Below are 27,153 nucleotides of genomic sequence, written 5' to 3'. Positions count from 1 at the left end.
TACACCCCACCCCCAACCCCATCCCCTCCAATAGAGGAAGTTAAAGGCCCAGCTCAATTTAGATTGAAATTTTGGTCTGTACAGAATTGTCTGGTAGATCTATAGAAATTTGGTCAGAATAAAAATACATGATCACTATGGCTTCACTGATAAGATATTAATATTGTGAGAACCAAGGATTGAGACCTCGGCCTTTAAATTCATATCCAGATTGAGATATGTTTATTGTTGCTGGAATGAGTTGATAACCTCTTCCAAGAAATATGTACAATACTGAAAGGGGTTTGGGTTTTTTATTGTAATTCAAATTAAGTTAAGTGTCTGGCCACGGACTGCTCTATTGTCACTGTCACTTCCTGTATTAAAAAAAAAAGTGTGTGAGAATATCCCCAACGGTATTGTTCTTTTTGGAAACTTATGCCCAGGAATTGTGTAACTATAATATAAAGTAGATTACTTTTCAATGTTGTATGAAATACGTAAAGAAAACAAACAGATTTTTGCATACAACTTGTAGTTGTAGGCATACCTGAAATGGCCATGCACACAAAGCTGTACAGATCATGAGATATTGAAAGGCCAGTCGATTATTATTTGTAAACACGGTAAACTATAAAGGCTTGCAACAGGAAACTGCGTATTCAAAGGTGAGACCCCCTGTCTCTTGGAAGTGGGGCCACTTTGCTGCTTTGACGGTGGTCTTAATATATAAATAATGTGTGTAAGTCGGTCAGTGAATAATCAATAGAAATATTGGTTTTCTTATTTTCGGGTTGTTTGTCTGGTTAATTTGTGTATTGGGTGGTCTGTGACATTTCTCTACAGAGTCTTGACATGGAATTTCAAAAGATACAGACCCAGAGACAATAATCCGGTGTTTGTTCGATTCAGGTCAAGTAGCCGTGGGATTTAGTTACTCTAATTTGGAGCAAATAATGTTTTTAAAAGTTTTGAAATGAAGTGTTGATAGTATTAGATAACAATGGGTTATTTTACAATCACGTCAGGTGGTATTGTGATTGGTGTTACCCACAAAGTCTTCACTACCACCCAACCACTTGTTGGTGTTACTGGGAAGTTTTCACTATACACACTTAATAAATCCATACATTCATCCATACATATGTACATACATACATACATACATACATACATACATACATACATACATACATATATTAACATAATACATGTACACACACACACACACACACACACACACACACACACACACACACACACACACACACATTCATTCCAGGTTATTGTTTACTATCTCCCATTCATACAACTACATTTATATACTGAACCCAATAAGAAACCACATTCTATACTTTTCTTGTTGCAATTACTAATTAGTCTGAATGAAATAAACCATTAAATGTACTTCAACAAGATGTAGACACTTGGGTGCCAATGTCTTGATGTCTGCATTTGATGTCTGTATACATGTGACATGTTCATTTCATTTAGACAAAATATACTATTAAAGTAGGAAAATGTATTCATTCAATCTTGCTATTTTTGAAATGTAGCATGTGTAGTTTTGTATTGGTTTCTGCATGGTTGCATGAAAGAAAGTAAAAAGTAAACCTACAACATGTAGTGTAGCAATGTTTGTATGATGTTTCTGTCAACCTGGTTTCATGGATTTTGTAACCAACAATTAAAATTAAATAATGATAGTTAAATTGAAGAATATGTAGGCCTAATAAGACCACTCCAGACTACTGTTTACGATTGCCATTTGTAAACATCCAATAACTTCTTCACTGCATACATGTAGGTTGTTGAGATACATTGATCATTTAATTATATAGGAGGTACATGTACATTGTATCTCAAGGTGGTGAACAGGCTAAATATCCCTAAGATATCCTGAGGGATTTTGTATATATAGGGGATAGTCCCCTCCATGTCTCCAATTAGTGAACTGCATAATGTTCACTTGTCATATAACCCTGTATTGTGCACAATTGATAATGACCTGACAGAAAGAAATATTCCATCATAATTCTTGTAAATTCATATCTTCATACTAATATCAAACTTACATTTGTCAGAAGACATGTAACATGATCAAAGCCAATTATTCATTTAAAGTGAACTTAGATGACTGTTGTACTTGAACAAGACATACTTGACAGATAATAACATTTTTTCCTGCTGCATGAACTCGGCAGGCTTGCCATTTTATTAGCTGAATGAATGCAAACAAAACTCTCCTCAATTCCAACCATGTTGTGTTGAATGATGACATACAGTGCTGTTATCTATCAACTATAACAATAACCTCAACTCAGATCAACTCATGGTCATAAAATATAATGTGACATACTTTCCTGGTCAACACTTCCTGTTTGCTCTGTATTTCAATTCAAGAATCAGTAGTGTAACTATAGCAACAGCGGTATCCTCACAACCCAGTCAAATGCTACTGTAAATTACACTTTGTAAAGTGAAAGGACAGATTTTAATTCTGACCAAATCTCTTTTCTCGGTCTAACTTTCAAAACAAGTCATAGTATCAAGAGCTAATTTTACATGTGTATGTACAGTACTATTTACCCATGTTGCGCCAATAATTGGATCATACCATTTAATAGCAAAGGGGTAGATATAATTGGGTCAAACCATTTCGTAATAGGAGCAGTAGTGATTTGTGGAGTTTGAATCACTCTCAACCAATAAAGCTTAGTCTTAGAAATCATGTGATGTAGCCTCAACTTTAACCTTAATTTGCATAAGTGTGAGAAGTTTTAAGAAGCAGGTAGACTTTGATACGCAAACAGTCAAGAGTGGTGGAGTGGTAGTCTAGTGTTGGTTTGTGTTGGTCATATTGTCTTTGTGTGTGTCTGGATTCAATGCATTCTATCTACCCCCAACAAGATGGTAGGATATGGCTTAAATTTCAGTATCAGATTTTTTTCAAACATTTCAAGAATTTTTTTTTTTTTGCATTTGTGCAGTTTGAGACTCATAATGGTTAATGTTAATTGGCAGGAGAAAAGTGTTGAATCTGTTTTTAACCAAAATTAACATGGCATTTGAGAAAAAGTTTCTTAAAACAGGAAATATTTGAGTGAATCTTAGTCACGTTGGTGGGAAAAAATAATCACTGTTGTGGCTATGTGCTAAAGTCACCTGAGGACATACGATTTATAGCAATCTTTATTTGACTTTGATAATGTTTATTTGAATATAACATATTTGTTAAGTGTTTTGTACCTACTTGTGAGAAAGACACATATTTGGTATGCATATGTCACTACTGCCTGTGCTGAAGTATGTTTCCTTCTGTTTCTTGACAGACTTCAACAGGAAGAAGTTGAAGGCCCCTAGTAAGAAGAAACTAGACGATGATGTTGAGATGTTGATGACCACTATTAGATCCAAAGAAGACGAATTTGTATCCTTTTTGATTACGAAGTGAATGTTTGGAATATTTTCAACTGCTCTTTGTATGTTTTGCATTCATTTTTTCACCAGTTCTCCTTTTCATGCACCTTGATTTTTCACTATTTTCTTTTTGCATTAATTATGATTTATCCAAACTATGTCTCTCCTATGTTTCTTTAGTTGCTTCCTTTCCTGCCAAAGGAAAAAAAAAGTTATTTTACTGAAAGCAAGTTTATTTCAATGTGTTGAAAAATAAAATTATTTTTGTTTAATGAAAGCTTATTTTGGTCAAACACCCCTCCTAATATTAAAGCAGTTTTGTTGTTAGTCCTACGTTGATCATTTGACATTATTCCTTGATCAAAATACTGGTAGAATCCTTGTGACTCTGTAGTGGTTGTTGTTTGCAATTAAGCTTATAGCAAAAATACTTAACATAAAACTACAGAAATGTCTGCAACAACGACCTCAGAATGAGGTAGTGACAGAGGAAGGTGGGGAGCGGGACTCTCTACAGGCACAACTAAAGACAGCAAAGACAGAAAAAGAAGCAGTTTTAGAAAAAAGAAAACAACTTGATGAAAAATTGAAAGTCATCAACACACAGATTGCCAAGAAGGTAAGATATGTTTTAAATTTTGACTAAATCTATTAATCTGTTAGCTAGACTAAATGTTGGACGCAAACATGTAGGACTTCAAGTGAAGTAAGAAGGTGGGCAACATTAGGTTTTAGAGATGAAAAACTACAAGGTCATGTTGATGTGATTGTTGTTCATGGCTTTAATCTTGTACAACTTGGTATGGCTTGGACGGATTGGCAAGTGCTCTTGTGGTCTTGTGGTATAATCTTGTACAACTTGGTAAAGCTTGGAAGGATTGGCCAGTACTCTTGTGGTCTTGTGGTATAATCTTGTACAACTTGGTAAAGCTTGGAAGGATTGGCTAGTGCTCTTGTGGTCTTGAGGTATAATCCTGTACAACTTGTTATGGCTTGGAAGGATTGGCCAGTACGCTTGTGGTCTTGTGGTATAATCCTGTACAACTTGTTATGGCTTGGAAGGATTGGCCAGTACGCTTGTGGTCTTGTGGTATAATCCTGTACAACTTGGTATGGCTTGGACGGATTGGCCAGTACTCTTGTGGTCTTGTGGTATAAACTATAACAGTGTATGTCTTGTTCAAATAATCTTCATACAATATAGATTTCCCATTGTCATAAACCACAGCCTCTTTTACGACACCATTGAAGATATACTGACTTGATATTTCACAGTGTCGCCAAAGAAATATCAGCCCTGGTTTGCAAGAATGAGTTTTCCAAGTTGAAGAAAAGCTTCCATGGCATTTAAAAGGAATGAAAAAGATTTCGGGAAAAAGTTTGGCAGTTACTACAAATAATGAAAAAGATTCCAGAAAAATGTTTGGAATATAGTAGCTTTCATTGCACCAAATGTGTCAGAAATGTTATTACAATTTGCATGCAGTTTTCTCACTAGAATGTTGTCATTAAAGTGTACAAAGACCAGTAATACTGTTTGTAGTAGCCAGCCAAACCTCAGGAAGACAAAATCTTGGCTCTTGTGACTGTTATGATACTCTAGTTACTATACATACAATTGAAGTGGTTTCGAGATTTACTTTTATTATACCAAGAGGGTGTTCAGAAATAACAAGACAGCTTGGCAGTCATGTTACTCTGTTCGGTTAGAATACTAAACTCATGAATTTATATAGGAAATAAAAGAACTGTTATGATGTATTAAATTGTGAAGGGGTCCCACCATCAATTTATACATTCAAACAAGATGTCTGTCCTTTCTCAAGAGTAATAACTACAGAAAATATAGAAGAACAGAATGGATGAAACGCACAGATTTACTAAAATAGTAAATACAGTGTCAGTTTTTGAGAAGATGAAAATTTGTTATTTTACCTGCAAGGCTTCTAGAGCAACACAATTCAAACTATGGCAATCTGTGTAAGTCTCAGATAAATATTGTAATAGCTCTCCCTTTCACTAACGTATATATATATGTATCTCCAACGTACAAGAAAGAGTCCATAATCTATTATTGTGGTTGAGCTGACACAAAGTAAACAAATTTTGAAATGTTGTGGTTTTCATTGTTTATTAATCCAATCACATATTAGTACTATCATATATGCGTGTATACTATTCTTTTAAAGGCCCATGTCAGAGTAGGATTTAAAATTTGAATGTGAAAAGTAGTTGTCTGGTAGCGCTGTAGAAAGACATTGGCCCAGAACAAAGGTTTCCCAAGTAATCGTTACAGTTCCACTGATAAGATAATACTAATGCGAGGCCCTGATATTGAAACACTGGCATCTCAAGCCTGATGCAACCTTTGGATTAAAATTTAGGTGAGAAAATAGTTGTCTGACTGTGCTAAAGGTGAAGTTGGTCTACAAGAAAATAATGATCCTTTGTTAACCCTAACTCTAAGTTAGTCCCTAACTCTAACCTTTGTATGGCTCCACTGATAAGACAACACTAATGTGAGAACATTGCATTGAATACCTGTACTTTGATTAACACAATACATGTAGCATCTACAGAAAAGAAATTCATTAAAGTACAAATCTACTTAATCTGTATAAACCTACACTGATGTAGAACAAAGCCATGTGGTATCTCTAGTTGCATGACAATAGATGCAGTAATACTATATATCACACACTTGTGGTCTAGTAATTTGTAAGTAAAAGACATTGAAATGTTCAGACCATTTATCATTGATAACATCCTGTGTGAAAATACTTAATAATTATAGAAATATTTATTAGTCATTTCTCACACTTTGAGCCAGTCTGTCTGTGAGTATATAGCAATGACTGTGTGTGTCTGCTATCCTACACTCATATCTATGGCTATGATTTAATATGACATTCAATATATGTATTTCCTGTTTAAAGTTCCCAGTATGTTCATTGTTGTGAATTAACCCATACATGATATAATAATTAATAGCAATGAAATTTTATCCACATCACCTAACAGTCGCAATGCACTTTACAAAACTCAAAAGTTAAAAGGTTAAGATTTCATGAAATTATAGTACACCAGATATATGCTGTTATAAAAGTCCCATAATTTTCTAATGTGTATTTTAATGTTGTGATTATATGGACTTTCTGAAATCAAAGGGTTACAGGAGTTTAACTCAGTCACTTAGCTACAGTTGAGATAAGAGTCAATTCCAGGATGTCTTCTTAGTATAAAATAGTGGTACAGTATAAATAGCTATTTGAGTTTAAGTGATTTAGTTCTCCCCTTCACAGTTATAGAAGACAAGTTGTTTTATGAATGTTTTAAGATAGCAGTTGTTTTGTATTTGGATATCAGTGAATTGACTCTTTAACAAGTGATTGTTACTATGTGGGGTGGTAAGTAGGTGCCCAGTTTATCACTCAGTCATTTTATTTGGATTTACTACCAATATTATGGTACACAGTATGGGAAACAATGTCAGTTTTTTACCAGATTTGGTGTAATTTACAAGGGTTACCAAACCCTAGCAAATGTACTAGATGAAAATTATAGTTAGAGAGATGAACTACTGGTAGTGTGTTTCTTTGTCTGTTCAAGTCTTTGTCTGCATGTACATGACAAAGGTGGCATTTTGCCAATTTGAACCTACTGGGTGTATTCCTGTTAAACTCCATGTAACTACAACCAAGAAAGAAGCTTAATTAGTCATGACAGTTTTAATTACACATAATTGTTACATTACTTAACATAGCAATACTCCTGGGAACCAGTACAGACTGTAACACCTACAATGTAACAATCTTAAAGTTAAACTTAGCTGCTTAATTCTCTTTCTACAAGAAGGCTATTGTCTTTACACACAAAAAACTACAATTTGGAAAAACAGGATTAATTAAAATTCATAACTGTAAAGAGATTTTGAGATTAAAAGATCTTAGTTGTGACTTGAAGGAGGACCAGCTAATCGTAATGAATAGCTGCATTAATGATAACAGAGAAGATTCATATGAAAGACATAATCTCTGCAAGCAGAGCTTGAGGTGCAGAAGTAAATGGAAAATAAAATTACTGTATGGTAATTAGAAATGTGGATTCAAGGGTAAATGGAGAAGGCTGTGAAAGTACTATTGAAAGAGATAGATCTTGAGAGAACCGAGTGGAAGGATGTACTAGTAAGAGATTTGGAGTAGCAGAGATTGAAAGAAAGACTTTTCCATGATGTGAGAGATTCCTATGCACTTCATATGAATAACTTTGTCAGCTGTAATTTTTGTAGTTTTACTAAAGTTGAAATTCAGTATTAGGTAATAACAAGGCTGGGTAGCATAATGAAATTTATAGAAGAACTCACATTTTTTAGAAACAAAGATACTCAAGTTGTTCCACAACCATTTTCACTAGATCTACATTTTGAAAAAAAAAGTGATATTTTTAGTCTATTATACATGTAAATACATCAAATTTAGACAGTTTTCTCAATATCACATAATCTGTCATTATTTTTGTTTTTGATTTTTTGTACTGCTTTATGGATACCACGTCTCATACCCACCCTTATCCTCATTTTTCACATATGCCATGTACACTATTTCTCAAATAAGAAATTCAACTATTTAGTATTTGAGTATAGTATTTAATTTGTTTACTTTTCAGTGTATAGGCATGTATTGTATTTTGCTAAATATTGACTAATGCAGTAGGAAAGATGCAGGAAAGTTTAGAATTAAAACTTTAAAATGGTTCCCCAAGGCCACAGTATGTGTATGTTCTAGTTGTAAACAGCTGCAGTTTGATGATACATGCCTATTTTAAGAAATGGGAGTCCCCTCCCTTGGTATATACATATGGTGAATTCATGTCAAAACATGAACAGAATTTAAATATCAAAATTTATTATCTCAATATCTGTAGACAAAGATAAGTAGTTACATTAGTTACAACAAAGATGAAGTCAGTCTGTAATTGTAGAAAAGGTAATGAAAATATTTTAATATTATGTGTAAATAAAAATAATGCAATAGAAAAAAACAACACCTTTGTTGCTACAAAACTCAACTCAAAAGGTTTGTGTAATGTTTATTAACATTAGAAATTTTTTAATACTAGTAACTAATAGAAAACAAAAAATGAAAACTTGGTCTCTACAAAACTCACCTCAAAAGTGTTCAAAAATTCTGACTAGGTGTTGCCCTGCTAAGATAGCATAATCAGATAATTAAATGAAAAAAATATACATTTACTAAAACTGGATTATGAAAAGCTGAACACAAAGGAATTACAAGAATTGGAAGGGGATAGCAGACATTAATATTTATTAGTACACATGCATTTATCATAATACATTAATATGTGTGAAATATATAAAGACATTTATCAGTCTCTGTTAAGAAACAAACATGCAAGGGTGATTCGATTTAAACAAATACCACAAGGTGCATTTTGTATATATTTTGGGGTAAAAAAAACCCAAAATGTATGGTTTTAGGTATTACAGAAACAAAACAAATATGCCATGAGACTGAGTTTAATCCTCGTTCTACCAGGGGGGTATTTTGTTAGCTCCGCTGTCAGCGAAAGCTGAAAGCGTAGCTTTAGGTATAGGTGGGTATTGAGGTATAGAGAGTAGAGTGAATCATAGGTGTCCGTCAAACTTTTATATCTTCACTATCTACTCCGAAAGTGACAGTCGGAATTCTTCGATATTTGGTGTGCATGTTCCCTGGGGGGAGGCTATTCAGATTTGTTCATGCCAAGTTGATCTGTGCCATTTTCAATTTTTTATGATTTTTTTTCCCAAAATGACATTTTCATCAACTCCTCATAAACTTTAAGTCAGATTACTTTGATATGTGGTGTGTTGATGCACAGAGGGTACCTTACTTAGATTTGTTAATTTCAAGTCAGCACGTCTTCTCTTCTATTTTTTATGATTTTTTTTTTGAAATTTGAAAAAAAAATGAATATGTTAATGAGTATAATGACCGACGCCATATTGGAAATCACTCCGCGAGACTTTAGGTAAAGTGCAACTTTTCAAAAGACACTATTGACGTCAAACAAGCAATGTAATATGTGCTATAGTCTTAATTCTACGCATTGTGCGCCCAAATGACAAATATTTGTTCGAAAAAGGGTTGTAAACTTCAAATCCAATTCTCCATCCACCCCTCCTACAGAATGGTTCATTCCAGTATATGCACCTCCCTCATGATCAAGTTTGAATGCCTGTGAACTGAAGTGTATGGGACGATTTTTGACAGAGTCAGTCGTCAATAAAAACGATAATACTCTTTCTAAAATTACCACATTTTGAAAGGGAAAGTACTTTGTGGTTCATTTATGGAGTTTTGTTTTTGTACGATCAATATTGGTGGCAAAATTACAGCGTCAAAATTGCGACAATCTCAAGTACCCGGATGTACGAGGGACTAACCCGGAAGCAAGTCGTTGCCAGCCGTACGTTACAGTGTTAACATCGTCCGAGAAATCGCTGCGTTCAGAATGTCATTATTCACAGAATTGTTTCTTTCGAGTGAAAACCCGTCTTGAATTGTATAACTCTAACAAATGAAGACATGTCAAGTTATATTTTGAAAGTTGTATCGCTAGTTTGAGACGATTTGCTCACGTACTATCGAGGCTTGGACCTTACTCCAGTTCAGCGGGAAGTTTAGCCAGTCCGATAATTCTTTCTGGTTTAGTTTACAACACTTTTGATCACACAGATTTTGTTTTTGTGATGAAAAGAAATTTAAAAAAAGATCACTTCAACCACCGGCTATATGATGAATTCACGGTCATTTGATTTTTAATTTGCTATTTTGACCAACTCCGGTTGTCTATTCGCGATAAAATTACGATTAGTTTGGAAACGGGGTAGATTTTCTATGATTCCGTGTCATAAAAGCATGTGTTGTGTAGTTTTCGAAAAGCACACCCGGTGGGAAAGTCGCCCAACAGGCGATCTCGCGCCATTGCTGTACTACGTGGCACTTTATTCTGGCGGGGTGTCTCTTGAAAACGGGAATAGCGAAGGATGAGCCAATCAAGTGAGACCTTTCAAATGTAGCTAATATTATAGCCAATAAAATTAGTTGTACGATGATTTGTGTATAATAAGGGTAAGGCTGGCCTCTACACTGTACTGGCCACGTTCAACGGAAGTAAGTGAAGCTCAATCATAACAATGGTGGCTGTCAAAATCGAAGACGCGATTTGACCGTGTTGTTATTTCAGTGAGTTTATTCAGCAAGAAAACAACGTGTTCTATGTTTTTGTACTTCCTACATGATGTGATGATCGTTTTTTTACCGGTACAACCTACAGCCTACAATGAAACTGCTAACTTAGTTAGTAACACTGACACGGTACGAATCGCGATTCCGTGTTCCGTGTTCCGTGTTCATGTTTTGGGGCACATTTCTAAATACGCGAAACCAGTTATTGAATGTGTAGTGGATATTGATATTCAGTTTGAAAAATTTAAATCCTGAACTTTATTTTGCGAACGGTTTTGTCATTTCTTAGTAATTATAGGGTCGACTGTACTATAACGTTTAACGTTTATGTCAACCCGGAAGTACATAGACACGAAAATAGACGAAGTGACTTGTACATGTAATTAGTAACAAAATTTTGCTGTAACTGCTGGTAACCTTCAAATTTATTTATTTTTATGTTGTAAATACATTCTAATATGCACTAAGGACAACACTATAAAGACTTGCTCCATGGGAAGGTAATTTTTTGTCTTTTAAAAATGCAATAGTTAGATCAATGTGTACCAGAAATGTTATGAGCTAGAAATAAGACCACATAACATCTTATTACTCCCCCCCCCCCCCCAATTAAGACAAACTACTCACAGAAAGCAACAAAAAAGAGAAGAAGCTCCAAAACATAAAAAAGAGAATAAAATTACAGTAATGAGTTGATGATGCACAAACAACTACAAAGAAATAGACAGTTCAATTACAACACACGGTTTGAAATAAATATGGGGTTTGGAAAAGTGAATTAGAAGTTGAGCAAAAACTAAGAGAAATGAAGAGCCTAAGTGAACAAGCGAAAGCACTTAAAGATAGGACCACCAGATTTTTTGCAGGACTACTACGTTATCAATTTTACTAGTCCTGTGGGATAGTGACTTTTTTACTCCAGTGTCGAACCCTGTCAATGGCTGAGAATGACTCTCTTTCGGGTACTTGGGGATTGTCGCCGTACAGAAACTAAGATGGCGATTAATACATTTCTTCCCTATATATATATCTACTACAACTAGTACAAGTTGAATGTTGTTGACTTGGTAAATTTGTTAGAAAATTGAAATTCAAATTGCCTCAAAATTATTTTAGATCCCTAGTTTATTTCATTCATCATTAAAATTTTCCAGGGTTAAAGCTGTAAGACACTGGAATTATTTATAGCCAACCTCAAAATCCTCTTTTTTTTTTGTGTGTGTGTGCATTTCCCAGTCATTTTTTTCTGAGATTTTGTGCAATTTTTCATAACTGTAGATTTTTGTTATAAAATGGTGACTATGGTATAAAAGTACAATACATTACCAACTTCTGTGTAAAATGTGTTTTATAGTGAGACATCATATGAAACCACTAACCACTTTATTGCATCGCTAAAACAAAACTGCATAGTAAAGAGCTGAAGAACTGAACCACTTCTACATGTCACCAAAATAAAAAATAAAAAATAAAAATAAAATAAAAACAGCGGAGCTATTCTGACCGATAGGTCGCTTGTTTGTATACTAAAAACTATAGTTACTATACAAAGAAGAATTAGTAAAATGGTACAAGGTGAATAGATATTAGCAGGTTAGTCAGTCACTCCTAGGATTTTGTCAAGAAATTAATGTGCCATGGTGTGAACACTTTAATTTGATAGACATTGCAAGATGGAAGTTGATACTACTTATAAAGAACTTAATCTGGTCGGTGTATTCAGTATAACTGTTGTTGACACCTTTTATAACAACTGAATATAGAAATATGAAAACTCATCAAGTATGTTAGCAGGAGTCATTTATGCGGAAAAGGTGTTTGTGCATATTCCGCTAAAATAAATACAGTGTCAAAAAACTCTCCATGACTACAGTATTGCAAAGAGTTCTGTAGAGGGAATCCTGCAAAATATTGGTGGGCACTTAAAAAGATGTTATCGGTTCACCGAATGGAATAAAAACTGCACAGATGTTCACTTTCAATAAAAACACAAAAACAATTGATCGGAACATTTAGAAAGTAGATGTACATGTCAGAACATGCAAAGTATTATCGGCGTTCATTTCATTCCTAATTTCATGCTGATTTCATCACATTTCAACTATTCTCCCAACCATCTGGTGCACCACACGTCAATTTCTCTCAACAATTCACAAAGGAAACCTGGCTGGCTGTCTGCCAGCTACAACAAAGGATGCAATAGACAGGTGTTGGGGTGAAATAGACAGATAGGTAACATGCTGGTACAATTTTTAAATAAACAATAAAACATCCTGTGATGTACTACATTGCAATTTAATAGGAAATATAACCGGAAGTAACAAAATGAACGCTGACTCCTAATATTTCATTGTCTGCAGTAAACAAAATAACCATGAATCATAACCATGCGCTCATATCGAAATGATTTAGTGGTAATAAACCACCAATAGTTGTAACTCTTTCATGCATATTTTAACAGTCAACTCACACAGGGAAGTATTTTGTGAATTAGTAATGCATGTATCAGGCAGGTAGAGATATTCAGTTAAGATGTTTTTGAACAATAGAATAATCCCTTGAAGTATACTCCCTGCATGTTGAACAATAATCCCAATGTCTCCTTACAAGGCCCATTCTAGATTAGGATTAAACTGTACACGTGAAAAACAGTTATCTGACAGATCTACAGAACAGTACTATCTAATCCTTGTGACTCCACTGATTAAGATTACACTGATGCTAAAACCTGGGATTGAATCCCAGGCCTTTAAATATACATCATTCTATGACTTCTGTCTTGTTGATCTCAGTATTTATGTTTTTAGCACAACTGAACTTGTTCAGTAGTGCTATAGGGATCGCCCGGCGTCTGTCTGTCTGTGTGTGTGGATGTGTGTGTGTGTGTGTGTGTGTGTAAACAACTTAAAGTCAAAAACCGCTGAACCGATTGCCACGATATTTGGTGGGTCCATTACTTTGGGTGTCTAGTTGGGAAATTGTTCAAATCAAAATGATCGCATCACAGGTGTGTGATTTGGGTCAAAAAATGTGATTTTTGGTCAAAAAACTTAAACTCAGAAACTACTGGGCAGATTGGTGCGAAATTTGGTGGGAACATTCTTAAGGGGGTGTAAAGTAAGATTTGTTCATGACGGGATGATTCCATCAGTGATATGCAAATTAGGGCTAAAAATGTGTCTTTTTGGTTAAAAATCTATAATTCTAAAACTACTGAGCAGATTGGGCTGAAATTTAATGGGAATGTATCTAGGGATGTATGGACGAAGAAATATTAAGCATACCATGATTCCATGAGTGATATGCAAATTAGGTGTAAAAATGTTCATTTTTGGTCAAAAACTTATATCTCAAAAAGTACTTGGTCAATTAGTCTGAAACTTGGCAAGATGTTTCTGAAACTGTTATTCTGCAGATTTTCTTAAAAACATTTTGACAAAATTGGCCCTAGCAACCATGACCACACCCTTTAGCAACAACCAAATGACAGTATATTTTGGTCAAATAACAACATCATCTGGTAAGCAAGTGAGTAAACATTCAAAAAATGTATGCAAATACCCTAGCAACCATGACCACGCCCATAGCAACAGCCAAACGGTGGTGTATTTCACAAAGATAACAATAGGGTTTAATAGATAATTGAATAAACATCCAAAAAATGTATGTAAATTTGCATAGCAACAAGACCACGCCCATAACAACAGCCAAATAATCACGTATATTGCAAAGATAACAACAGGAATAGAAAGACAGATGAATAAACATTCAAAAAATGTATGCAAATACCCTAGTAACCATGACCACGCCCATAGCAACAGCCAAACGGTGGTGTATTTCACAAAGATAACAACAGGGTTTAATAGACAATTGAATAAACATTCAAAAAATGTATGTAAATTTTCCTAGCAACAAGACCACGCCCATAGCAACAGCCAAATGATCACGTATATTGCAAAGACAATATCAGGAATTCATACACAAGTGACAGGGGTTTCATTAAGTTTTAAAGTAGGGGGAGAAATGATAATAGTAGGCGGAGAAGTGCACGCGGAGCGTGCACCTCGCCTGCTATGCAGGCGCGGGGGGTGGGTTTGGGAGGGGGGTGTCCCCCCTCCCATGGTGAAATTTTTTTGAAAAACAGAAACCTTTCAGAGGCCATTTAGAGCATCTTTCAGAAGTACAGACACCATTAATTATACATTGTCATTTACTGGTTAAATATTCAATTTAGAAAAAATAACACGTCAGGTTTCCTCTGAAGAAAATTTGTGTTATGTGATTTATTGGTAGGTTTTGAAAATTCTTAAAACTGTCGGTGTAATTCCATGAACTTGGCGAGCCCACTAAGTTAGTAATCGTTTCGACTTATGCCTTCACTCAGTTCATGTTCAAAATGGTGGATTTTAGAGTACATGTACATGTATGTACATTACAACTCATAGCTATGGTAATAATTATGATAAACATGAACACATTACCTTTATATTGGCCCTTTGATAGTTTAATGAAGCCTGTATCAAGCAAAGACCTCTGGTTCAAAATTAACTTTTTTAGTTGGTAGTCACTTTGACTACCACTTTTTAAAACTGGTAGTCAACAGGGAAGATTTGGAAGTCATTTTTTTTTCAGCATTTAATAATTTATGCATAAACAAAACATTAAGTAATAAACGTTCCAGTTTTTTCATGAAATTAGTGACATTCATATTATGCAAACATTTGACCTGTCCTAAAATACTACATATAATATACTATTATCATAGTAAGTAAATATCATATAAATGATTATTGTGTGTACCAACCTCTCATTTTGCAATGTCGACTTGGAAACCTCAAACTGGCACCAATTTTGGCATAAACACTTACATAATAAATACACACATGTTTTACATCCATTCATCAAGTTCAGTCACAGACACACATGTACATGTACAAACCCCCCCCCCCCCCTCCCACAAACACACACACACCAAACAGTTACTGGCCTCAAACATATATACAGGACGACTGAGAGATTGACAAAAATAAACTTCAAAACACTAACTAAATCGCTAGTCACACACCATAATTACGTACTTTCCATGTTGTAGTTTATTTCACTGAATCACCAACAGGGTGAAGTGTAGAGTTTACACGTAATGATTAGTGGCTCATTCCATTTTGGGTGTGTGGGTTGGTTGTCAAACTTATAACACAAATGCTCTCAAATCTGAGCATTTATGCTATTTATTATTATTTACTTTGTAAACGATAAAACGTCATACGATAAAAAATACACAAGGTCACCATCCATTTCAGTTTCCCTTAGATTAAAAAATAACATGCTATGATCCAACCCTAGAGAGAAATGGTATGCGCCAAGTCAGTCCCTCAAATCTTATCTGTTACTATCTATAAACACAGGAAGTCATTCTGATTATGTCTAGGATTTGTCTCCTCAGCTAAGGGCTTCGATAAACGACGTAAATTTTCATCCTTCCACTAAATTGAGGTATCATAGTATTGAATGAATAGTTGTAAAATACTATTATATTCGCGATTAGTGGTGGGAGAATGATTTTATTCCGTATATTTTCCTAAGTTTTGTATCATTTTGATCGCAACTGTGTGACATGGAAAAGACAATGAAACAGTCATGAAATCAATAGAGTGTTGCGTTTGACGTTTGATCACATCTAAGCTACATGTATTTTGTTTATTTCACCAAGCCATTGTCATTGCATGTTCTTGGACAGCGGTATCAAACTAAGTCAAAGGTCATAATCTTTTGTCACACGATGTATTTCTTACGAAGAGTTTATAGCAGTTTTGTAGTCTGAAAATCATTCTTTTATGACCATTACATTACAAAGCAGTCTTTGATTAAATTTCACGTCATTTCTGTCATCATCTCGAAAAATGTAGCCGGAGAAATGACAAGAGTAGGCGGGTATTTTCTCCGGCGTCCGGCTTATAATGAAACCCCTGAGTGAACAAAAACATACACAAATGTATGCAAATATATCTAACAACATGACCACGCCCATAGCAACAGCCAAATGATAGCATTTATCGTAAAGATAGCAACATGGTTGGATAGGCATCTGGATAGTTATTCAGCAAATAAACACCTATTGTTAGCATAGACTAGCATATGGATAAACATTTTTAAAAACTACAGTTGTGCTACAACGCCATTGGCGGTATTTTTATTGTTGGATGGTTTTTACTAATGTTGTTCTCCTACTCAAAGTAATATGTGTATTTGACCAATGGTTCAAGGCAGCTGTTACATTAGTTCTGAAATTTGAGTATGTAGTTATCTGGTGTAATCACGAATATAGAAAAAGTTGGTTGTGAATAACAGAATAATGCTGTCTAATCCTTACTGCTGGTCCACTGATACAGATTCTACTAAAATGCAAAAACCTGAGATTGAATCAAGATCCAAAAATTAAAACAATTTTTACAGTTCTCAAAATTACCACAGATATCATGTTTTGAAAGTGAAATTGAAAGTTGTGTGTGAAGTGTGAAGTGTGACTGTTATGTTGTATTGTGTTGTCTTGACTATTGTGTTGTACCTGTACCATGAGATCCTAACAATAGTCCCATATCCTAATATAGTGTGGGATCCTAACAATAGTCCAGTTACCTATTGTTATGTATTGTTCTACCATGACATGTCTTGTGAGAACATATCCAGCTGATTCTCTTCACTTTATTATCACCTTTCTATTCTTTGTCCAAGGATAATGTCCTTAGTGTGTAGATAAGTTACATTTACCAAAGTATGAGGAAAGAATACAAGTATTAACTTTAAAAAAGAGAAATGTTTTAAAACATCGATTCTGTCCCATAATGTCTCAAGAATATTTGCTCTGTTATCCTAGCATTCAATGAAATGAAAGGTCATGTTACGTCGTGTAGTAAAGTATCAATAACATAACATGGTCTACTAAACTTGCACCTTTTTGTTCTATCATTCCCCAATGTGTTTTCCAGTACTTAGAATGTGCTTGCCATGTTTTTTCAACTTTGTGTAAAGATTTGTAAACCTTTCTCCAAAAAGTGGAATCCTGCATGGTTTCCCTTAAATATACATAAATGATTAAATTTATGCACCAGAGATTTTGTAAAAATCCCTCAAGAATGGAGCCGAGGTAACTTGTATCAAGACATTATTATCAACGGTGATATTGTACAGTTGTTTGTTTACAAATTACATCTACCAGGTTGGAATGAGTTCAATCTTCAGACAGTGGAGAGTGGTTCAACTTTTACTGTGCTAATCTTGATCACAACAAACCATTGTTACATTTTTGTCAACATGCTAAGTGGGATTTTAGTTCCCATGTCCATCAATATAATCAAATTGTTAGACTTCTACAGTTGACAAACACAGTACAGACTACAATGGCTTCTTTCTACGTAGTTTACTTCTAGCCAATGTTTATCTCAATTGAAGTGCCTTGGGACAAGTTCCTACAAGTTTTGTAACTTGATCCTGGAAGCACTTTGAATGAGGAACAAAATTGTGATTGTATCATCTGTGAGAACTCTATGAGAATGGAATGGAATGAGGAGAGTAGTCTACTACTGTTGACATTGAAAGTATCACCATGGAAACCGTATCATGGTAACCATGTAACTTACAAGTGCATTTTTTTAAACTTACAATGTGAGAATAAACTGGGTTGGTTCAGGAAGGGGGGTTTCTAACTCTTGGTGTAAGTAGTTACAAGTTAGTTACACCAGACAAGGAAGTTGTCTGGTTATATACTGAAGTTCTAGTCTGAATGGTCCAGTCACTGGTCCTCTTATGTAACCACTGCTATTATTGTATTAAAGTGTAAACAACAGCTGACTCTTTCAGACTACATGAAGATTACAACATGTACAGGTAATATATACACTGTCATGTGCTCAAATTTTCTGGAGGGAGTTGTAGTTACTGAAGAGAATTTATGAACAGAATGATAGTATACCCCTCAAGCTGTACAAGTGTACACTGTGATTGTGAAGGGGAAAATGGTGACTGTGGACATGTGTGTGGGAGATTCACTAGGTCAAAAGCTAATGTATACATGTACACTGCATCATGAATGGAACTATACTGGTAGTCTAGTGCTATTCATGGCATTTAATCTCAAGATCTCTCTTTACAGAGATAATTTGATACCAGGTTTAGCATCTAGACTACTATATTGGTAAAGTGTAGCTGTACAAGTACACATTAAGTGGTAGTACATGATGCTCTACAAATGAACAGTAGTGGTAATGCAGTGGTGGACTAAAGCCTCTACTGTAGTACTAGAGTCATATCGTATTACTCTCAATGGTTTCACATTCTTCTCAAATTTTATTGTCATTTCAATGATTCTGTTGCAATGCACTGACAATTTTGGTGGTAAAAATAAACTCCTTGTTGGTCTACTCAATGCTCCATGGCAACAGAACAGTATAGATTCAAGGCCAAAGCTGTGTACCAGATTACCCAATGCATTTTTATATTGTCACTTTTCCATATTTACTAGTGTATTAAGAAGTTTGTGATTATTGTCAAGGAAAAATGCTTAAAAGGTTGAAACTGAAATTTAAGTGTGAGTTGCCATACACGTCATCTCTTAAAAAACTGTAAATTAATAACTAAATTGTATTTTCATAGAAAAATAAAACTGAATAACATGTTATGTTTGAAAACAAGCTGTGAATGAATCCTAATAATATGTTTATAAATAGCGGTTATTCACTCACCAGCCACTGTAATAATAATACTAATATGTCTACTAGTAGTAGTACTACTACTATAAAGTCCTTACATAGTGTCAGCAGTGTTTACACTGGCATTTCTACATTGTTCAGTCCACGTGCCAGGCAGTGTGTCTATACTATATTATCAAGTTAACTACTCTACACATTAGTGTTACTCTTTCAGTCTTTTGACTCTAACCACACCCTTCTTGGTGCCTGGCCAAAGCAGTATATACAGTGACAGTAGTTTACCATGGCTTGTTACCATGACAACATGAAATCATTGTGAGGCTAGGATGAGTCAGATTTATTTTTAGGTATGATGTGTAGACAGATGGGAGTCTCCTCAGTTCTAGATGTAGTGAATGGTACTAGTACTGATAGTGTGTGTGTAGAGGACTTGATGGAGACTTCATGTTCTAACTTGTTTTGTGCATAATTCTTCTCATTTTCATACAGCTGCTCAGAAAAATGTCCTTTTCAAGGCCCCATTGTCATTTGAACAAATGCAATATTTATTTGTATCATGGTCATCTTATTCTAAAATTCTAACAAACACTGACATAACATTTCCTAGTTTGTGGAATTGCCATATTTTTTGCCAAACAAATTGATAAACGCCATTAAATCTCATGGTGGAATAAGGATGGAATAGAATATAGGGCGTAAACTTAAAATGATTAATACCTCCCAGTCTTAATTGTGTATGTTTTTCAAACCTTCAAACACACCTCTCATAGCAAAACTTTTTATATGAAAAATAAAGCTATTTATTTTAAAAAAGAAAAACTGAAAAGAGTAAATCTTGTAATTTTTTAGCATCACAATAACAAAGGTGGTCCTTTAGTTAAAAATTTATAAACAACTTTGTCTAATTTTTTATTGAAAAATTGCCATTTCTACTTACGAAACGTGACGTCAAGATTATTTGACTTTGATGTTGAATTAACTAGTGACTAGTGATGTGTGGTACTGTTGTAAAATTTGATCAAGGGGACCTTTCAAAGAAAATGAAATTCATCCTTTGTAAAAATGAGTCTGACAATTTAGTACTGATTATGCAGGGATGTACGGTATTTTGAAGGCGTGAAGAAAGGTTCAAAAGGAAAAAAAAAATCATGAAAAAATAATTTGAAATAAACGGATGGTAAAGCATTCAAATTTTCAACTTTTTGAGACATTGTTGAAATACTGACTAATATATTAAGAGTCTTGTGGAAATTGATATCCAGTGTTTTAATTTTTTGCAGAAATAAAACATGCCATCAAAAGTTTGTCTCTACACTGATAGATAATGATCAACTTCTGAATTGTTGGATTACAAGCATTGTCAGTCATAAATTATTATAATGAGCCCGTCAGCTTTTTCATTGTGTATGACCCAGGTCAATCTATTGATATGTCAGGTGACTACTTGTTGGGGTCATCAGTGAGGTCACTGTTGTGAAGGTAATCATATACAATTTGTGGACTGTAGAGGGCGCTGTGCTAGTCCAAGTTTCTTTTGATGGGCCAAACAAAACAAAATTTGTGCTTCTCATAATAATACATACCTAATTTTTCCCCTGACTGGAAACTTTTTTATAAAGTTTGAGAAAAATGTCTCAAAAATGTACTCAAAATCAGAAATTTGATACAATAACACAAAAAATAGAGCAGATGTGATTTATTTATGACCCAAAAATATAAAGATGTAGAAAAAATTAAATTCCAAATCCAGCTATTTTTATAAAAATATAAAACATTTGTAATTTGAATGATATAATGTAATTTGCATGACCTAACTAGAGTCTATTGATTTCTTCGTCATTGTCATGGACTGGACTCAAATTGTCGAATGATAAATTCTGTATTGTTGATCATTGTGACCACTCAAAGGTCAACTAAGGTCAACACTTCAACCTGTCCAATGTTCCCCTGAACAAAGTAACAATGGCACTAAAACTCTCTTATAATTTCTGAACATTTTCTCCATAGAATGAAAATGTCACCCAAAACCAATTGTTTCATATGATAATTATATCAAAACCACTATTAGACTGTAGATGTTCATTGTGTGGTCTCCAGTTAGCGCTGTGAACTGTCTATACTTTCCAAGGCCCTTTAGGGACGATCTCACAATGTTACACAAGCTCATCCCGTTCGTTTAGGAGGGAGCTAGGGGGTCTGGCATCAAAGCAGTTTGCTAAATTTCATTTTCATACTTCTAACCATTCAAAAACTTTCACGCCTTCAATGCTAACAGGTTCTGTATTTACTACAGGGATGTTGATAAGTTGATTAAAATGTACTTATAATGTGATATACAGTGCTGGGTTTCTGGTAGTATTTTAGGACGTTTGCTATCATGTTTTTACATTGCATTGATCATAGTGGTGTAACTGCTACAATTCCCATCATGGTTTACATCATATATAAACATGTAATTTCGCACTTATGAACATTTTGTTAGGGGGAAGGGGGAGCAGATTCGTTTATTGAGCATGTGTGACATTGAATTTGTGCGATCATCCTTTATGAAACTAGGATGAACAATTTAAAGTAACTGTCTAGGATTTGTGGTGTCTTCTCACAATTTCTTATTTTTTTTAATTTTCCATCTACAGGTTGATGTTGTTAAAAAGATGCAGGCTGGTTTACGATACAAGACAGAAGTCAAAATAAATGACGCCATCAGGAAATTTGAATATCAGTTACGAGTACAGAATTTCCGCATGGCTGAAGAAAAAAGAATGGTTGCTGAAATTGATAGTTTAAAAAGATCCAAGAAATGTTTAAGGTATGTAGTTAAGTATTATGAGATGAATTCATGATGTCATGTGTTGTCTAGTGGAGTGAGATAATGATGTTATGTTTTGCCAATGGTTGATGAAGAAATTCAACATTTTTTCTTCTGTGAACTGGCAACAATTCCACTGCACTGATACAGAGGTACAGATAATTATCTGTTTATTCACTATCACACCAAGTTACAGACTGTACATAGCACATGTAGGCAGCACTAGTAAAGGTGAAGACTTTATTTGTTTTGACACTTCTTCTAAATGAATATTCCAATGGATGGAGCGCAGACAATGTTATTTGTGAGATTGTTCCAGTCATTTACAGTGCATTGGTAAAACGAGTATTTGTATGTATTTGTTTAACTTTTGGCTGGTGTGGATGGTACGTGAATGAGTTGTACATACAGTGTGGTGGTTGATGGTCAACTTTTCTATTAAGTACTTATTTATATTCCATGGTTGGTCTGGATCACTTTAAATGAATTTCTAAGGGTCCCCAATGTAGCTTCCTCAAAATTTCAGTAGCATTGTCTCTTTTGGTGAAGCAATTGGAGAACAAAGGGAGAAGTTTGTCACAGGTCCGACCAGTTCAATGTCAAGGTTGTGACCTCATAAAGTTGACCCGGCAATAACATGATAGAACCTCATGATGTGCGAGTACAAGTATGGCATACTCGGGGTATTTGCACAAGTGCTTACAGTTTTCTCTACAGTCATAGTTTCATGAGCGTAGTGAGTGAAAGTGCAGCAGAAAACACTACAAGCACAAGTGCAAAAAACCCTGAGTACCCACACTGGCACTCACTCGGCATGGGGCTCTGACATTACTACATATGTTTCACCTAAACAGTAAATTCTGTAAAAATGAAATCACACACTTTCACGGAGAATGACACTCGTCCTCATTTACATACATTTGCATGCAGGTATGCAATAATGTTTTCAGTATTGCACTGCAGTGAAAATACCAGTAGTATGCGTGTGTACAGGTGCAAGTAATCTCTGGTACATATGTGATAATAATCATTGATTTTATTTGTGTTGTTGTTTACAGGGAGTATTTAGTAAAACAAGGTGAAATAGACGCAGAAAGAAAAAAACAAAAATCAATCAAAGAAGAAAGAGATGTGAGTAGAACATGAATTAATCTGATAATATTTAGATTTGTAACATGAATTAATCTGATAATATTTAGATTTGTAACATGAATTAATCTGATAATATTTAGATTTGTAACATGAATTAATCTGATAATATTTAGATTTGTAACATGAATTAATCTGATAATATTTAGATTTGTAACATGAATTAATCTGATAATATTTAGATTTGTAACATGAATTAATCTGATATTTAGATTTGTAACATGAATTAATCTGATAATATTTAGATTTGTAACATGAATTAATCTGATAATATTTAAATTTGTAATTTGAATTAATCTGATAATATTATAGATTTGTAACATGAATTAATCTGATAATATTTAGATTTGTAACATGAATTAATCTGATAATATTTAGATTTGTAACATGAATTAATCTGATAATATTTAGATTTGTAACATGAATTAATCTGATAATATTTAGATTTGTAACATGAATTAATCTGATAATATTTAGATTTGTAACATGAATTAATCTGATAATATTTAGATTTGTAACATGAATTAATCTGATAATATTTAGATTTGTAACATGAATTAATCTGATAATATTTAGATTTGTAACATGAATTAATCTGATAATATTTAGATTTGTAACATGAATTAATCTGATAATATTTAGATTTGTAACATGAATTAATCTGATAATATTTAGATTTGTAACATGAATTAATCTGATAATATTTAGATTTGTAACATGAATTAATCTGATAATATTTAGATTTGTAACATGAATTAATCTGATAATATTTAGATTTGTAACATGAATTAATCTGATAATATTTAGATTTGTAACATGAATTAATCTGATAATATTTAAATTTGTAACTTGAATTAATCTGATAATATTATAGATTTGTAACATGAATTAATCTGATAATATTTAGATTTGTAACATGAATTAATCTGATAATATTTAGATTTGTAACATGAATTAATCTGATAATATTTAGATTTGTAACATGAATTAATCTGATAATATTTAGATTTGTAACATGAATTAATCTGATAATATTTAGATTTGTAACATGAATTAATCTGATAATATTTAGATTTGTAATAAAAGAAATTTCAAACATTTTGATGGATATTGGGGGGACAACAGATATTTATACATTTGCAGTCATGTTCCATCAGTGTTAACTTATCACAGTAGTGTCAGAGTTTCATTTCAAAACATAAATTAACACAAAACAGATATTTACATATTATTCCTGTCTTGTTTCACCAGCATTATTTCAATGCTGTAGCAGCCCTGAAATCCAAAGAAGACAAAGTTAGACAACAATTGAGAAATAAGAAAAGTATAGAAGATGAAGCCTGGACTAAATACAAAGAATCAGGCCAGTTGAGAGAGAATCTTAAAAAAGGTATTGTAATTTTATCAAATAATTATTCTAAAGTTCATGGAATAATTAATGTCGTCATGACAATTACTTGGTTCCTTTTACAATATTCATTCCTGCCTCCAGTCACATGCAATGCTGTAGGGGAGACTTTTTTTGACCACCAACAGTTCTATCTATCTATCTATCTATCTATCTAATAAATTTATATAGCGCCAAATATCCAAAGAAAACAATGTTCAGTGGCGCTTAGAGTTAGAAAGGAGATGAAAAAGCTCTCTGAAATATGTGGGTTTTCAAGCGTCTTTTGAAAATGTTAACATTGGGAGAGGTTTTAATGTCCAGGGGTAGAGAGTTCCAAAGTTCAGGAGCTGCTGAAGAGAAGGAGCGGCGACCATAGGAAACCAGATTCCATTTGGGTGTATGCAGAAGGCATTTATCCGATGAACGAAGAGTGCGTAATGAAGAACGAGGTGTAATTAAGTCCTTGAGATATTGTGGAGATATTCCATTTAGGGCTTTATAAGTGAAGAGCAGAAGTTTGAAAACAATACGATGAGATACTGGAAGCCAATGAAGTTGTTTTAGAATAGGGGTTATGTGTTCGAATTTCCTGGTGCGCGTAATAATCCTAGCTGCCGTATTTTGGGCACGTTGTAAGCGCTGTAAGTGAACGTCAGGCAGACCATATAGTAAGGAATTACAATAGTCCAGCTTGTTGTCCTTTTGTCCTTAAGTTGTCCCTTAATTATCAAAATTAGCATATTTACTTGTTTCATCTCTGTGATAATACTAAATTACAGTCAGTAGAAGAAAAAAAAACAGGTCAAATTATCAACAATAGGTCATATGTACCCTATGCATTGCTAGCTCCAACTTGTATGGGAGACATTTTGACCACCAGAGGAGGTCCCCTTGTTAGGCCTAAAAAAAAATGTGTGGTTCCGATTACACTTAATGTTAGTGTAGGTGGTGGGGTAGGTAGAATTTTTATTTTCCAAGTGTGAGTGTCTAGTTCAGGTAGTCAACAGTCTGAGTCTTCATATATAAAGTTTATCCTTATAATGGAAGATGAAGAAGTTATCTTTTCCGCTGTTTTCCATATGGTCTCTGTTATTGATTTCTTCTCATCAGATGTACAGCTGTTACAGATTGGAAGAATAGTTTTATATTGTTGTTTTAAGTTGAGTCAGTTTCCACATCCACTATTTCTCGTGAGACATCACAATGTTTGCAATTTGATTGTATTTTTTCTCAAATACATTTTTTTAGCTTCGCTGTCAGCGAAAGCTGAAAGCGTAGCTTTAGGTATAGGTGGGTATTGAGGTATAGAGAGTAGAGTGAATCATAGGTGTCCGTCAAACTTTTATATTTTTACTATCTACTCCGGAAGTGACAGTCGGAATTCTTCGATATTTGGTGTGCATGTTCCCTGGGGGGAGGCTATTCAGATTTGTTCATGCCAAGTTGATCTGTGCCATTTTCAATTTTTTATGATTTTTTTTCATAAAATGTCATTTTCATCAACTCCTTGAAAACCTCTTATTAGATTGCTTTGATATCTGGCGTGTTGATGCGCAGGGGGTAGCTTACTCAGATTTGTTAATTTCAAGTCAGCACATCCTCATTTTTATTTTTTATGATTTTTTTTTTGTAATTTGAAAAAAAAATGAGTATGTTAATGAGCATAATGACCGACGCCATATTGGAAATCAGTCGACGAGACTTTAAGTAAACTGCCACTTTTCAAAAGACACTATTGACGTCAAACAAGCAATGTAATATGTGCTATAGTCATAATTCTACGCATTGGGCGCCCAAATGACAAGCGTTTGTTCGAAACAGGGTTGTAAACTTCAAATCAGTCCGCAACATCCTCATTTGCATACTCTATCCTGATTCGACCAGAAGCTGAAGGTGACCTCATTTGACCGAGCGATTTTCCACAGCAAGTATCTTGAGTATCAACACAGGACGTTCTTGGTACTCACTAAAATCACACTTCAGACCCACTATAAAAGTGTGATGTTTTCAGATAACATGTAACTTGTGGTTAATTCTATATTGTCGTGCAATTTGGAATGACAGTGAACCAGAATTCAGACAACTTGCGTAAGGAAGGGCATGCCAGACATGCGGTTGAAGTTATGGCCGACAGTTCACATGTAAAGTTAAACGACATGAACGTGTCTTGCCTTTCCAAATTCAAATATTTGGCAAGTAAAAATAATTAAAATAATTACAACTTTAATTTGGCTTCAGACTTTGCATTATGTTTTGCGTATCTTTCCCCGTTTTACATGTAAATCCGAAAAGGTTCTCTCTCATCATGTCATCAGTGTCCGTGATCATACCGCGCGGGGCTGCTTTGAGTACGAGCGAAGTGAGGCATGTTGAGGTATTTTGTTGAGAATTATAAATATTGCGAAATGTCAAGTACAAGGTTTAAATACAATGGAATGATGAAAAAAATGG

General features: G+C 34.2%; 1 protein-coding gene across 2 annotated transcripts in view; it reads left to right on the top strand.

Annotated features, from left to right (window-relative positions):
- The window catches only part of LOC144444555 (uncharacterized), a 44,018-nt gene that overhangs the window by 6,709 nt on the left and 10,156 nt on the right, over window positions 1-27,153 (top strand). The window contains exons 1-6 of one of the 2 annotated variants that reach the window (XM_078134009.1): window positions 2,803-2,892; window positions 3,312-3,409; window positions 3,848-4,018; window positions 21,991-22,163; window positions 23,222-23,294; window positions 24,564-24,702. In XM_078134009.1, the coding sequence (XP_077990135.1) occupies window positions 2,865-2,892; window positions 3,312-3,409; window positions 3,848-4,018; window positions 21,991-22,163; window positions 23,222-23,294; window positions 24,564-24,702 (682 nt within the window). In that variant the 5' untranslated portion in view covers window positions 2,803-2,864. Of the gene's footprint in view, window positions 1-2,802; window positions 2,893-3,311; window positions 3,410-3,847; window positions 4,019-21,990; window positions 22,164-23,221; window positions 23,295-24,563; window positions 24,703-27,153 lie in introns of those variants that run through there. The other variant, XM_078134008.1, reaches the window with a different exon arrangement.

The sequence above is a fragment of the Glandiceps talaboti genome, chromosome 13 (assembly GCF_964340395.1).
Source record: "Glandiceps talaboti chromosome 13, keGlaTala1.1, whole genome shotgun sequence".
In the NCBI taxonomy this organism is placed as follows: Eukaryota; Metazoa; Hemichordata; class Enteropneusta; family Spengelidae; genus Glandiceps; species Glandiceps talaboti.
Note: the sequence above shows the minus strand (reverse complement) of the source record. Positions and strands in the feature narration are given on the sequence as shown.